The sequence below is a fragment of the Salmo salar genome, chromosome ssa03 (genome assembly GCF_905237065.1).
Source record: "Salmo salar chromosome ssa03, Ssal_v3.1, whole genome shotgun sequence".
NCBI lineage: Eukaryota > Metazoa > Chordata > Actinopteri > Salmoniformes > Salmonidae > Salmo > Salmo salar.
The window spans coordinates 80750806-80765658 of record NC_059444.1 but is presented as its reverse complement, the minus strand read 5'-3'; the positions used below and the strand labels follow the sequence as shown (position 1 = coordinate 80765658).

General features: G+C 46.9%; 1 protein-coding gene across 1 annotated transcript in view; it reads left to right on the top strand.

Annotated features, from left to right (window-relative positions):
* Nucleotides 1-14853, top strand: part of LOC106606612 (testis-expressed protein 2) — a 35864-nt gene that overhangs the window by 15089 nt on the left and 5922 nt on the right. The window contains exons 2-4 of the mRNA XM_045716072.1: nucleotides 7227-8764; nucleotides 14179-14385; nucleotides 14503-14803. Coding sequence (XP_045572028.1) covers nucleotides 7499-8764; nucleotides 14179-14385; nucleotides 14503-14803 — 1774 coding nt within the window. The 5' untranslated portion in view covers nucleotides 7227-7498. The remainder of the gene's footprint in view (nucleotides 1-7226; nucleotides 8765-14178; nucleotides 14386-14502; nucleotides 14804-14853) is intronic.

Below are 14853 nucleotides of genomic sequence, written 5' to 3'. Positions count from 1 at the left end.
ATGATGGTAACTGTCTTGTTGACATGTGACTTATGGTGATGATGGTAACTCTCTCGTTGACATGTGACTCATGGTGATGATGGTAACTGTCTCGTTGACATGTGACTCATGGTGATGATGGTAACTGTTGACATGTGACTCATGGTGATGATGGTAACTGTCTCGTTGGCATGTGACTCATGGTGATGATGGTAACTGTCTCGTTGGCATGTGACTCATGGTGATGATGGTAACTGTCTCGTTGACATGTGACTCATGGTGATGATGGTAACTGTTGACATGTGACTCATGGTGATGATGGTAACTGTCTCGTTGGCATGTGACTCATGGTGATGATGGTAACTGTCTCGTTGACATGTGTTCCTCATGGTGATGATGGTAACTGTCTCGTTGGCATGAGACTCATGGTGATGATGGTAACTGTCTTGTTGACATGTGACTCACGGTCATGATGGTAACTGTCTCGTTGGCATGTGACTCATGGTGATGATGGTAACTGTCTCGTTGACATGTGACTCATGGTGATGATGGTAACTGTCTCATTGACATGTGACTCATGGTGATGATGGTAACTGTCTCGTTGACATGTGACTCATGGTGATGATGGTAACTGTCTCATTGACATGTGACTCATGGTGATGATGGTAACTGTCTCGTTGACATGTGACTCATGGGGATGATGGTAACTGTCTCGTTGACATGTGACTCATGGTGATGATGGTAACTTTGTCCTCGTTGGCATGTGACTCATGGTGATGATGGTAACTGTCTTGTTGACATGTGACTCATAGTGATGATGGTAACTTTGTCCTCGTTGGCATCTGACTCATGGTGATGATGGTAACTGTCTCGTTGACATGTGACTCATGGTGATGATGGTAACTGTCTCGTTGGCATGAGACTCATGGTGATGATGGTAACTGTCTTGTTGACATGTGACTCACGGTCATGATGGTAACTGTCTCGTTGGCATGTGACTCATGGTGATGATGGTAACTGTCTTGTTGACATGTGACTCATGGTTATGATGGTAACTGTCTCATTGACATGTGACTCATGGGGATGATGGTAACTGTCTTGTTGACATGTGTCTCATAGTGATGATGGTAACTTTGTCCTCGTTGGCATCTGACTCATGGTGATGATGGTAACTGTCTCGTTGACATGTGACTCATGGTGATGATGGTAACTGTCTCGTTGACATGTGACTCAGGGTGATGATGGTAACTGTCTTGTTGACATGTGACTCATGGTGATGATGGTAACTGTCTCGTTGGCATGTGACTCATGGTGATGATGGTAACTGTCTCGTTGACATGTGACTCATGGTGATGATGGTAACTGTCTCATTGACATGTGACTCATGGTGATGATGGTAACTGTCTCGTTGACATGTGACTCATGGTGATGATGGTAACTGTCTTGTTGACGTGTGACTCACGGTCATGATGGTAACTGTCTCGTTGGCATGTGACTCATGTGATGATGGTAACTGTCTAGTTGACATGTGACTCATGTGATGATGGTAACTGTCTCATTGACATGTGACTCATGGTGATGATGGTAACTGTCTCGTTGACATGTGACTCATGGTGATGATGGTAACTGTCTCGTTGACATGTGACTCATGGTGATGATGGTAACTGTCTCGTTGACATGTGACTCATGGTGATGATGGTAACTGTCTAATTGACATGTGACTCATGGTGATGATGGTAACTGTCTTGTTGACATGTGACTCATAGTGATGATGGTAACTTTGTCCTCGTTGGCATCTGACTCATGGTGATGATGGTAACTGTCTCGTTGACATGTGACTCACGGTGATGATGGTAACTTTGTCTCGTTGACATGTGACTCATGGTGATGATGGTAACTGTCTCATTGACATGTGACTCATGGTGATGATGGTAACTGTCGTGACATGTGACTCATGGCTGATGGTAACTTTTGTGTGACTCACGGTCATGATGGTAACTGTCTCGTTGGCATGTGACTCATGTGATGATGGTAACTGTCTCGTTGACATGTGACTCATGGTGATGATGGTAACTGTCTCGTTGACATGTGACTCATGGTGATGATGGTAACTGTCTCGTTGACATGTGACTCATGGTGATGATGGTAACTGTCTAATTGACATGTGACTCATGGTGATGATGGTAACTGTCTCGTTGACATGTGACTCACGGTGATGATGGTAACTTTGTCCTCGTTGGCATGTGACTCATGGTGATGATGGTAACTGTCTTGTTGACATGTGACTCATAGTGATGATGGTAACTTTGTCCTCGTTGGCATCTGACTCATGGTGATGATGGTAACTGTCTCGTTGACATGTGACTCACGGTGATGATGGTAACTTTGTCCTCGTTGGCATCTGACTCATGGTGATGATGGTAACTGTCTTGTTGACATGTGACTCATGGTGATGATGGTAACTGTCTCGTTGACATGTGACTCATGGTGATGATGGTAACTCTCGTCGACATGTGACTCATGGTGATGATGGTAACTGTTGACATGTGACTCATGGTGATGATGGTAACTGTCTCATTGACATGTGACTCATGATGATGATGGTAACTGTCTCGTTGACATGTGACTCATGGTGATGATGGTAACTGTCTCGTTGACATGTGACTCATGGTGATGATGGTAACTGTCTCGTTGACATGTGACTCATGGTGATGATGGTAACTGTCTCGTTGACATGTGACTCATGGTGATGATGGTAACTGTCTCGTTGGCATCTGACTCATGGTGATGATGGTAACTTTGTCCTCGTTGACATGTGACTCAGGGTGATGATGGTAACTGTCTCGTTGACATGTGACTCATGGTGATGATGGTAACTGTCTCGTTGACATGTGACTCATGGTGATGATGGTAACTGTCTCGTTAACATGTGACTCATGGTGATGATGGTAACTGTCTCGTTGACATGTGACTCATGGTGATGATGGTAACTGTCTCGTTGACATGTGACTCACGGTGATGATGGTAACTTTGTCCTCGTTGGCATCTGACTCATGGTAATGATGGTAACTTTGTCCTCGTTGACATGTGACTCAGGGTGATGATGGTAACTGTCTCGTTGACATGTGACTCAGGGTGATGATGGTAACTGTCTCGTTGACATGTGACTCATGGTGATGATGGTAACTGTCTCGTTAACATGTGACTCAGGGTGATGATGGTAACTGTCTCGTTGACATGTGACTCATGGTGATGATGGTAACTGTCTCGTTGGCATGTGACTCATGGTGATGATGGTAACTGTCTCGTTGGCATGTGACTCATGGTAATGATGGTAACTGTCTCGTTGACATGTGACTCATGGTGATGATGGTAACTGTCTCGTTGACATATGACTCATGGTAATGATGGTAACTGTCTTGTTGACATGTGACTCATGGTGATGATGGTAACTGTCTTGTTGACATGTGACTCATGGTGATGATGGTAACTGTCTCGTTGGCATGAGACTCATGGTAATGATGGTAACTGTCTTGTTGACATGTGACTCATGATGATGATGGTAACTGTCTCGTTGACATGTGACTCATGGTGATGATGGTAACTGTCTTATTGACATGTGACTCATGGTGATGATGGTAACTGTCTCGTTGACATGTGACTCATGGTGATGATGGTAACTGTCTCATTGACATGTGACTCATGGTGATGATGGTAACTGTCTCGTTGACATGTGACTCATGGTGATGATGGTAACTGTCTCGTTGACATGTGACTCATGGTGATGATGGTAACTGTCTCATTGACATGTGACTCATGGTGATGATGGTAACTGTCTCATTGACATGTGACACATGGTGATGATGGTAACTGTCTCGTTGACATGTGACTCATGGTGATGATGGTAACTGTCTTGTTGACATGTGACTCATGGTGATGATGGTAACTTTGTCCTCGTTGGCATCTGACTCATGGTGATGATGGTAACTGTCTCGTTGACATGTGACTCAGGGTGATGATGGTAACTGTCTCGTTGACATGTGACTCATGGTGATGATGGTAACTGTCTCGTTGACATGTGACTCATGGTGATGATGGTAACTGCGTCCCTCATCGCACCCTATTTGCTACAAAGTGCATTCTTTTTTCCCAGAGCCGTATGAGCTTTTGAAAAAGTAGTGCACTATATAGGGAAAAGGGCACCATTTAGGACACACTGCAGCACTCAGCGTTCTGGAAGGAAACCAGCTCTGTTTAATGACCACCCGCCCCTCTCTAGAATTTGCATAACCATAGCTGACTGGTTCAATTCATCTTTGACTCATTATGGCAAAATGTACGAGTCTCTTTCCTCTGCTGCAATGTGTCAGCAGCGTAACAAACTGTTTGATGTGTGTGTGTGTGTGTGCTTTCAATAAACATGGTGTTCTATAGTAGCGTGCTGTCAATGTGTGTCTAGAGGCACTCATCATCCTCCGCAGTGTTTGGAATGTCTATTTTCCTCTCTCTCTCTAAAACACACACACATACACACACACACAACACACAACCCTTGTGTAAACCTGTAATCTGACTGGGGTAATGGTCCATAATGAGAGATTAGGAGTGTCCGCCCTTGGACAACAGTGGGATTAAACCCTAAATTCGTTCACTGTCCTACTTCTCAGATTAATCCAGAAAGTGAAGGAACTCACCAGTGTTGGAATCTCTCTTTTCCTCTCTCTATAAGACACACACACGCACTCACACACGTGCAAGCATGCACGCAGACATGCACGAGCGCACACACACACACACGCAAGCATGCACATGCGCACGCACACGCACGCACACGCACGCACACACAGAGAGAGAGAGAAACAGACACCAAAAACAGTTTGCTTCAGAAGGGAACAGCCCACCATGCCGCCTACCACCCACCCCTATTCTATTTATATTTACATCCACAGTCAGGGCTGATGCTGCCTGACAGACCAGAGCAGTTCCCCTCTTCACCTAGAGGGAAGGAAGAAAGGAAAGGGTAGAGGAGAGGGTGAAAAGGAAAGGGAGGAGTGCGATGGGAAGAGAGGAGATGGTGAGAGGGAAAGGGAGGAGAGGGTGAGAGGGAAGAAGAGAGGAGCGAGAAGAGATGGATGTGGACGAGACAGGAAGGGAGAGGAAAAGAAAAGAAACTGACAAAATGAGAGAGGAGAGGAGAAGGGGCTGAACCTAAAGCCATTAGTCAAAGACAGGGCACTCTAGTGTTGGATGATGTAGGTGGGGGAACAGTCTGTCTAGTGTTGGATGGTGTGGGGGGAACAGTCTGTCTAGTGTTGGATGGTGTGGGGGGAACAGTCTGTCTAGTGTTGGATGGTGTGGGGGGAACAGTCTGTCTAGTGTTGGATGGTGTGGGGGGAACAGTTTGTCTAGTGTTGGATGATGTAGGGGGAGAACAGTTTGTCTAGTGTTGGATGGTGTGGGGGGAACAGTTTGTCTAGTGTTGGATGATGTAGGGGGGGAACAGTCTGTCTAGTGTTGGATGGTGTGGGGGGGAACAGTTTGTCTAGTGTTGGATGATGTAGGGGGGGGAACAGTTTGTCTAGTGTTGGATGATGTAGGGGGGGAACAGTTTGTCTAGTGTTGGATGGTGTGGGGGGAACAGTTTGTCTAATGTTGGATGGTGTGGGGGAAAACAGTTTGTCTAGTGTTGGATGGTGTGGGGGGAACAGTCTGTCTAGTGTTGGATGGTGTGGGGGGGAACAGTCTGTCTAGTGTTGGATGGTGTGGGGGGAACAGTCTGTCTAGTGTTGGATGGTGTGGGGGGAACAGTCTGTCTAGTGTTGGATGGTGTGGGGGAAACAGTTGGTCTAGTGTTGGATGGTGTGGGGGAGAACAGTTTGTCTAGTGTTGAATGGTGTGGGGGGGAACAGTCTGTCTGGTGTTGGATGGTGTGGGGGGGAAACAGTTGGTCTAGTGTTGGATGGTGTGGGGGAGAACAGTTTGTCTAGTGTTGGATGGTGTGGGGGGAACAGTCTGTCTAGTATTGGATGGTGTTGGGGGAAGAGTCTGTCTAGTGTTGGATGGTGTGGGGGGAACAGTCTGTCTAGTGTTGGATGGTGTGGGGGGAACAGTTGGTCTAGTGTTGGATGGTGTGGGGGGAACAGTCTGTCTAGTGTTGGATGGTGTGGGGAGAACAGTCTGTCTAGTGTTGGATGGTGTGGGGGGAACAGTCTGTCTAGTGTTGGATGGTGTGGGGGGGAACAGTTTGTCTAGTGTTGGATGGTGTGGGGGGAACAGTCTGTCTAGTGTTGGATGGGGGGAACAGTTTGTCTAGTGTTGGATGGTGTGGGGGGGGAACAGTCTGTCTAGTGTTGGATGGTGTGGGGGGGAACAGTCTGTCTAGTGTTGGATAGTGTGGGGGAGGAACAGTCTGTCTAGTGTTGGATGGTGTGGGGGGATCAGTCTGTCTAGTGTTGGATGGTGTGGGGAGAACAGTCTGTCTAGTGTTGGATGGTGTGGGGGGGAACAGTCTGTCTAGTGCTGGATGGTGTGGGGGGAACAGTCTGTCTAGTGTTGGATGGTGTGGGGGGGAACAGTCTGTCTAGTGTTGGATGGTGTGGGGGGAAAAACAGTTTGTCTGGTGTTGGATGTTGTGGGGGAAACAGTCTGTCTAGTGTTGGATGGTGTGGGGGGAACAGTCTGTCTAGTGTTGGATGATGTAGGGGGGAACAGTCTGTCTAGTGTTGGATGGTGTGGGGGAACAGTCTGTCTAGTGTTGGATGGTGTGGGGGAGAACAGTCTGTCTAGTGTTGGATGGTGTGGGGGGAACAGTCTGTCTAGTGTTGGATGGTGTGGGGGGGAACAGTTTGTCTAGTGTTGGATGGTGTGGGGGGGAACAGTCTGTCTAGTGTTGGATGGTGTGGGGGGGGAACAGTCTGTCTAGTGTTGGATGGTGTGGGGGGGAACAGTTTGTCTAGTGTGTTTTCACTTGGGACACAACCTCTACTGTCCTCCTTCAGGGATGTGTGTGTGTGTGTGTGTGTGTGTGTGTGTGTGTGTGTGTGTGTGTGTGTGTGTGTGTGTGTGTGTGTGTGTGTGTGTGTGTGTGTGTGTGCGTGTGCGTGTGCATGATTGACATCCATCATCCTCAATCAGGGTGATGTTACTAATATGAGTGTTTTCTTATGTTATATAACATTTTTGATTGATGTTTGATGAATAGGAAAATATCACTCAATGTCACCTTCCTTTCTTCCCCATGTCTCCAGAGTCTTGTGGTTGAGTGATGACAGACTGGAGAAGAGAATGCTACTCACTGTGCAGCACCCACTGAACCCCAGCACCATGTCTTACTACCCTAGAGCCAACCACTGTGTTTGGGGGACCACGTCTCCATAGCTACAGCAGCAAAATATACACATCTTCAATACATGAAAACTGAGAGAAGGATGGAACCATATTTCAGATTGAATGTGAGTACTGTGGATATTAAGTAACAAACACAGTCTTACAAACTGTCAGAGGCAGAGAGAAGAACAGCATGGGGGACAGTGAGCTTATCTTTCTGGAGCGCCATGATGAGGGCGAGGGCCCTACCGTGGCCTTCTCCAAAGACAAGCCTGGAGTCATGGAGGTCAGGGACAGTAGGCCCGACTCAGGCCTAGGGCTAGGTTTGGGGCTGGAGCCAGGCCAGGGACGCCGCTCCTCGGACTTCCACATCCCCCTCTCCCCCTCCTCTCCAGGCTCCCTGGCTGACCTGGCCATGGCCTCGTCGCCACCCCCCAGCCTGGTGAAGTCCTCCTCCACAGAGCTGCAGACCAAAGAGACTGGTTCCTTGAGAAGCTCCAAACCCCTCCTCAGCCTGGTCAAGTCCCTCTCCACCGAGATCTCCCACCTCGAGCCCGAGGTCTACCTCTCCAAGTCGGACTCCAAGCTCCACATGCACCCCTGGAAGCAGTTCACTCAGACCCAACCCAAGCTCCAGGAGGCTGGTTCTGGGAATGATAGCTGGATGGCACCCCCGTCCCCCGTCTCCCCCACGGAGCCCAAAGGAAGTTCCCTGATGATCGAGTTTGAGGACACGCGGAGGAAGTTCTCAGAGGCCATACAGGACCCCATGAGCATGTGGGGTAAAATGATGGGGGACGAGTCGAGCTCGGGGAGCCCCAAACAGAAGGTGTCTGGGGGGGTCGGGGACTCACCTGCCTCCCTTGGTAGCTGTGGAGGTAGTGGGAGTGGGACCCCATTGAACATTGAAGACGGGAGCACAGAGACACAAGTAAGATACAGACGTGGAACAGACAACGAACTGGGTGTGTGTGAAACTCCACTAAGGAGACCCAGGAGGGGCCCTTTGAAGCCCTCACTTTCCCCAGAGCACCACAGCCAGCTGGGGGATAGCCTCTACGAGATCTGCACCAATGGAGACCTCATCCAGGTGGTAGAGGTCCAGGGGGGCGGATCCAGTGGAGCTGGTACCAGAGGCCAGCATCGAGGAACCCGTCCCCAGGCTCGAGGCAGGATTCCTGGGGTTTCTGTGGCCTCAGTGCCTGTCCGCTGGCTCTTGTTTGTGGGCATACTTGCCTACGGGTTCTTTGTGCTCCCTCTGCCCTCCTATGTGACTGGGCTGTCCTTGGGGATAGCATGTGGGTTCCTGTTAGGGTTGGTGGTGGTCCTGGTGTTAACGCCCCGTCCACGCTCCAGAGCTTTGCCCCCCTGGGGCACTACAGGGGCCCGGTGGTCCCAAGACAACAGCTTGCTGCCCTCGAACCCTGTTGGTGGGCCACGCACAGATGCAGTCCTGGAGGTGAGTTTGAGGATATGGGAGTGGTTACACACACAAGTAACATAGATTGATAGAGTTACAGTAGGTAAACACAGACAGACGGACGGACGGACGGACGGACACAGACAGATGGTCAGCCCTTAAAAAAATACAAAGAGAACAGGCTTTCATCATTTATTTTGTATTTTTTATAGTTGATACATTTCTGCCTCATGAACCAAAGCACGAGCCACATACTGTATCTATGGTAACAATCATTACTACTGTCTTTGTCTCTATAGAGTGGAGGAGTAGAGACCTTTGTTTCTGTGAATGGGTGAGTGAATGAGGCCAGGTGCTGATTAGAGAGGATAGTGAGAACTGAGGGGCTTACAGCCATGGGGCTGCTTCCGCAATAGCAGCCTATTCCCTATGTAGTGCACTACTTTTGACCAGGGCCCTGTTAAAAGGTGGTGCACTACATAGGGGATAGGATGCCATTTGGGACGTATACCATCTCCCTCAGTTGTAGCCCATGTAGTTCCTGTACATCCTCTGCCCCTTGGCCTTTGATTCGTGAGGAATGAGGGGCTTATAGCCGCCCGGTCCAGATACAGCACAGCCCATCTCAGTCGACTGTAGCCCAGGTTGTCCCTGTGTTCCCTCTGGCCCTTGGCCTTCTAGAGCTAGAGCTACACAGTGCTAATTACCCCCAGAGCCCAGTTTAAAACCCTCTGTTTCTAGGCCAGTTGACTTGCTAGTCTGATGGATTGATTGTGGTTTAACGTCTGTCTATCCGCGTGGCAGACTTCCACCTGTGTTGTCACTCTGTGCTTTGTATCGTTTTTCATAATTGTTTGTCAAATGCGTGCGTGCATGTGTGTGTGTATGTGTATGTGTGTGTGTGTATTGTGTGTGTGTGTGTGTGTGTGTGTGTGTGTGTGTGTGTGTGTGTGTGTGTGTGTGTGTGTGTGTGTGTGTGTGTGTGTGTGTGTGTGTGTGTGTGTGTGTGTATGCATGTGTCTGTGCCTATGTTTGTGTTGCTTCACAGTCCCCGTTGTTCCATAAGGTGTATTTTAATCTGTTTTTAAAAATCTACTTTTACTGCTTGCATGAGTTACTTGATGTGGAATAGAGTTCCATGTAGTCATGGCTCTATGTAGTCTGTTCTGGACTTGGGGACTGTGAAGAGACCTCTGGTGGCATGTCTTGTGAGGTATGCATGGGTGTCCATGCTGTGCGCCAGTAGTTCAAACAGACAGCTTGGTGCATTCAACATGTCAATACCTCTCATAAATACAAGCAGTGATGAAGTCAATGTCTATTCCACTTTGAGACAGGAGAGATTGACATGCATATTATTAATATTAGCTCTCCAGCCGTGCTGCCCTGTTCTGAACTAATTGCAATTTTCCTAAATCCTTTTTTGTGGCACCTGACCACACGACTGAACAGGTGTGATTAAACTAGGGCCTGTAGGACCTGCCTTGTTGACAGTGCTGTCAAGAAGGTAGAGCAGCGTCTTATCAGGGACAGACTTCTCCCTCTCTTAGCTACTGTTTTATCAATATGTTTTGACCATGACAGTTTACAATCCAGGGTAACTAACTCCAAGCAGTTTAGTCACCTCAACTTGATCAATTTCCACATGATTTATTACAAGATTTAGTTGAGGTTTAGGGTTTAGTGAATGATTTGTCCCAAATACAATGCTTTTAGTTTTAGAAATATTTAGAACTAACTTATTCCTACCACACACTCTGAAACTAACTGCAACTCTTTGTTAAGTGTTGCAGTCATTTCAGTCGCTGTAGTAGCTGACATGTATAGTGTTGAGTCATTCGCATACATAGACACTCTGGCTTTCCTCAAAGCCAGTGGCAATTCATTAGTAAAGATTGAAAAAAGTAAAGGGCCTTGACAGCTGCCTTGGGGAATTCCTGATTCTACCTGGATTATGTTGGAGAGGCTTCCATTAAAGAACACCCTCTGTGTTCTGTTAGACAGGTAACTCTTTATCCACAATATAGCAGGGGGTGTAAAGCCATAACACATATGTTTTGCCAGCAGTAGACTATGATCGATAATGTCAAAGGCCGCACTGAAGTCTAACAAAACAGCCCCCACAATCTTTTTATTATCAATTTCTGTGTGTCTTCCAAGTCCAGTAGGTGACCAATCAGACATGCCAGACAAGCAGATTAATGTCACAGCGTGACTACGTTACCTAAACCCTAAGCCTGAGTTCTGCCTCAGAGGAACAGAAACATACCTGATTCACACTGTAGGGCCGACCCAACCTGTACTGGTCTGGCTTGAATATTTTATTTTCATATTTTTCTTTCTAGCGTGGTTGCAGCAACTTTGATGGAGGTGTAACCATGCCAGTCCAGTACAGCTCCACTTGGCTCAGTAGTGTAAAGGGGTAATAGAGAGCTGCCCCTAGCTCTGGTTTCACTGCCACAGATTTGACTACAGGTAAATCATGGCGCTCAATAACCAATGAGTATTCAGGTAATACTAGGAAGGGTTATACTAGAACAATTACAGCAGGGAAGGAAGACAGATTTGAGACAGATTTACTGACTGTGAAAGTTAACTGCCACAATATCTGACAACAACAAAAATGTCAATGACATATCACCTTTATGAGATAATTCATGGTAAGCAACTGTAAACAACAATAGCAAAAGTAAACATCAATGAACAGCTGTGACTGCCCAAGTGAACACAATGTAAGAAAGTAAAAATAAGGTGAGTTTATTAGAGTGAGAGAAAAACACTAACAAACAAAAAAAGCTCACCAGGCAATAGCCCAGAGCGCTAGAGCCAGTCTCCAGTGATAGATGAGACATGTACAGAGCCAGTCTCCTGTGATAGATGAGACATGTATAGAGCCAGTCTCCTGTGATAGATGAGACATGTACAGAGCCAGTCTCCTGTGATAGATGAGACATGTATAGAGCCAGTCTCCTGTGATAGATGAGACATGTATAGAGACAGTCTCCTGTGATAGATGAGACATGTATAAAGCCAGTCTCCTGTGATAGATGAGACATGTACAGAGCCAGTCTCCTGTGATAGATGAGACATGTATAGAGCCAGTCTCCTGTGATAGATAAGACATGTATAGAGCCAGTCTCCTGTGATAGATGAGACATGTATAGAGCCAGTCTCCTGTGATAGATGAGACATGTATAGAGCCAGTCTCTTGTGATAGATGAGACATGTATAGAGCCAGTCTCCTGTGATAGATGAGACATGTATAGAGCCAGTCTCCTGTGGTAGATGAGACATGTATAGAGCCAGTCTCCTGTGATAGATGAGACATGTATAGAGCCAGTCTCCTGTGATAGATGAGACATGTATAGAGCCAGTCTCCTGTGGTAGATGAGACATGTATAGAGCCAGTCTCCTGTGGTAGATGAGACATATATAGAGCCAGTCTCCTGTGATAGATGAGACATGTATAGAGCCAGTCTCCTGTGGTAGATGAGACATGTATAGAGCCAGTCTCCTGTGGTAGATGAGACATGTATAGAGCCAGTCTCCTGTGGTAGATGAGACATGTATAGAGCCAGTCTCCTGTGATAGATGAGACATGTATAGAGCCAGTCTCCTGTGATAGATGAGACATGTATAGAGCCAGTCTCTTGTGATAGATGAGACATGTATAGAGCCAGTCTCCTGTGATAGATGAGACATGTATAGAGACAGTCTCCTGTGATAGATGAGACATGTATAGAGACAGTCTCCTGTGATAGATGAGACATGTATAGAGCCAGTCTCCTGTGATAGATAAGACATGTATAGAGCCAGTCTCCTGTGATAGATGAGAGATGTATAGAGCCAGTCTCCTGTGGTAGATAAGACATGTATAGAGCCAGTCTCCTGTGATAGATGAGACATGTATAGAGCCAGTCTCCTGTGATAGATGAGACATGTATAGAGCCAGTCTCCTGTGATAGATGAGACATGTATAAAGCCAGTCTCCTGTGATAGATAAGACATGTATAGAGCCAGTCTCCTGTGATAGATGAGACATGTATAGAGCCAGTCTCCTGTGATAGATGAGACATGTATAGAGCCAGTCTCCTGTGATAGATGAGACATGTATAAAGCCAGTCTCCTGTGATAGATAAGACATGTATAGAGCCAGTCTCCTGTGATAGATGAGACATGTATAGAGCCAGTCTCCTGTGATAGATAAGACATGTATAGAGCCAGTCTCCTGTGATAGATGAGACATGTACAGAGCCAGTCTCCTGTGATAGATAAGACATGTATAGAGCCAGTCTCCTGTGATAGATGAGACATGTACAGAGCCAGTCTCTTGTGATAGATGAGACATGTATAGAGCCAGTCTCCTGTGGTAGATGAGACATGTATAGAGCCAGTCTCCTGTGATAGATGAGACATGTATAGAGCCAGTCTCCTGTGATAGATGAGACATGTATAGAGCCAGTCTCCTGTGATAGATGAGACATGTATAGAGCCAGTCTCCTGTGGTAGATGAGACATGTATAGAGCCAGTCTCCTGTGATAGATGAGACATGTATAGAGCCAGTCTCCTGTGATAGATGAGACATGTATAGAGCCAGTCTCCTGTGATAGATGAGACATGTATAGAGCCAGTCTCCTGTGGTAGATGAGACATGTATAGAGCCAGTCTCCTGTGGTAGATGAGACATGTATAGAGCCAGTCTCCTGTGATAGATGAGACATGTATAGAGCCAGTCTCCTGTGATAGATGAGACATGTATAGAGCCAGTCTCCTGTGATAGATGAGACATGTATAGAGCCAGTCTCCTGTGATAGATGAGACATGTATAGAGCCAGTCTCCTGTGATAGATGAGACATGTATAGAGCCAGTCTCCTGTGATAGATGAGACATGTATAGAGCCAGTCTCCTGTGGTAGATGAGACATGTATAGAGCCAGTCTCCTGTGGTAGATGAGACATGTATAGAGCCAGTCTCCTGTGATAGATGAGACATGTATAGAGCCAGTCTCCTGTGATAGATACAGTGCATTCGGAAAGTATTCAGACCCCTTGACTTTTTAAAAATGTTGTTAAGTTACCGCCTTATTCTAAAATTGATTAAATAAAACAATGTCCTCATCAATCTACACACAATACTCCATAATGACAAAGAAAAAACAGTTTTTTATAAATATTTGCAAATGTATTAAAACTAAAAAACAGAAATACCTTATTTACAAGTATTCGATAAAATAAAGAGTGTCGTGCCTCTACCTCTTATGGAGTCCACCTCTTCTCCTGCTGTTGGAGCACGGAAACCCCATTTTTCCTCTTAGGGAAAGTGTTGGGGGAAATGCTGTTGTTCACGCTAAGCCCCTATGGGCCCTGGTCAAAAGGAGTGCACTATATAGGGAATAGGGTGCCATTCCAGACACAACCCAAACCTGTACTATACATCCTCCATGCATTCTAGGGCTGGATGAACGAGATGCCCGTGTACGACCCGGAGACATACCACCCGTCGCTCACCCACTCTGTGTATGCCACCCTGGAGGGCAGCCGCCTACGCCTGGCCTACCCCCGCACCAACATCACCCGACGGGCAGCCTTCGACGAACTGCCCCATGAAGCCGTGTTCCTGCGCTCACGCTGTTACCAGCTGGCCAACTGCAAGGCCAGTGTGTCCATATAGTATGACATTTGCTTAAGGATTTCTGAAGCATCTAGGCTTTATAAAGGGTTTATAAAGGCTTTGTTATGGTAAGTTGTTCATTATTTCTTGTTTATATCAAACCAGGTCTCCCTGTTGCCTGCTGCCTTGGCACGGAAGAGAGTTTGGAATAAGAAGTACCCTATCTGTATCATACTGGCCGAGGGAGAGGTGGGGAGAGAGGAGGAGGAGAGAGTGGAAGAGGGGCAAGAGGAGGAGGAGAGGACAGACAAGCAGACACTCCCAGACACACAGACACAGGGCCTCCCAGACACTCTCTACCTCTTTGGTCGTACAGGAAGAGAGAAGGAGGATTGGTTCCAGCACTTCCTGTTAGCCTCGAGGTCAGAGTTCAAGAGCAGCCCAATCAGAGACATGTCCAAGTCTGGTAAGAAACCGTGCTGCCCCCTACTGACATGGTAGGTTACATCCAAATGG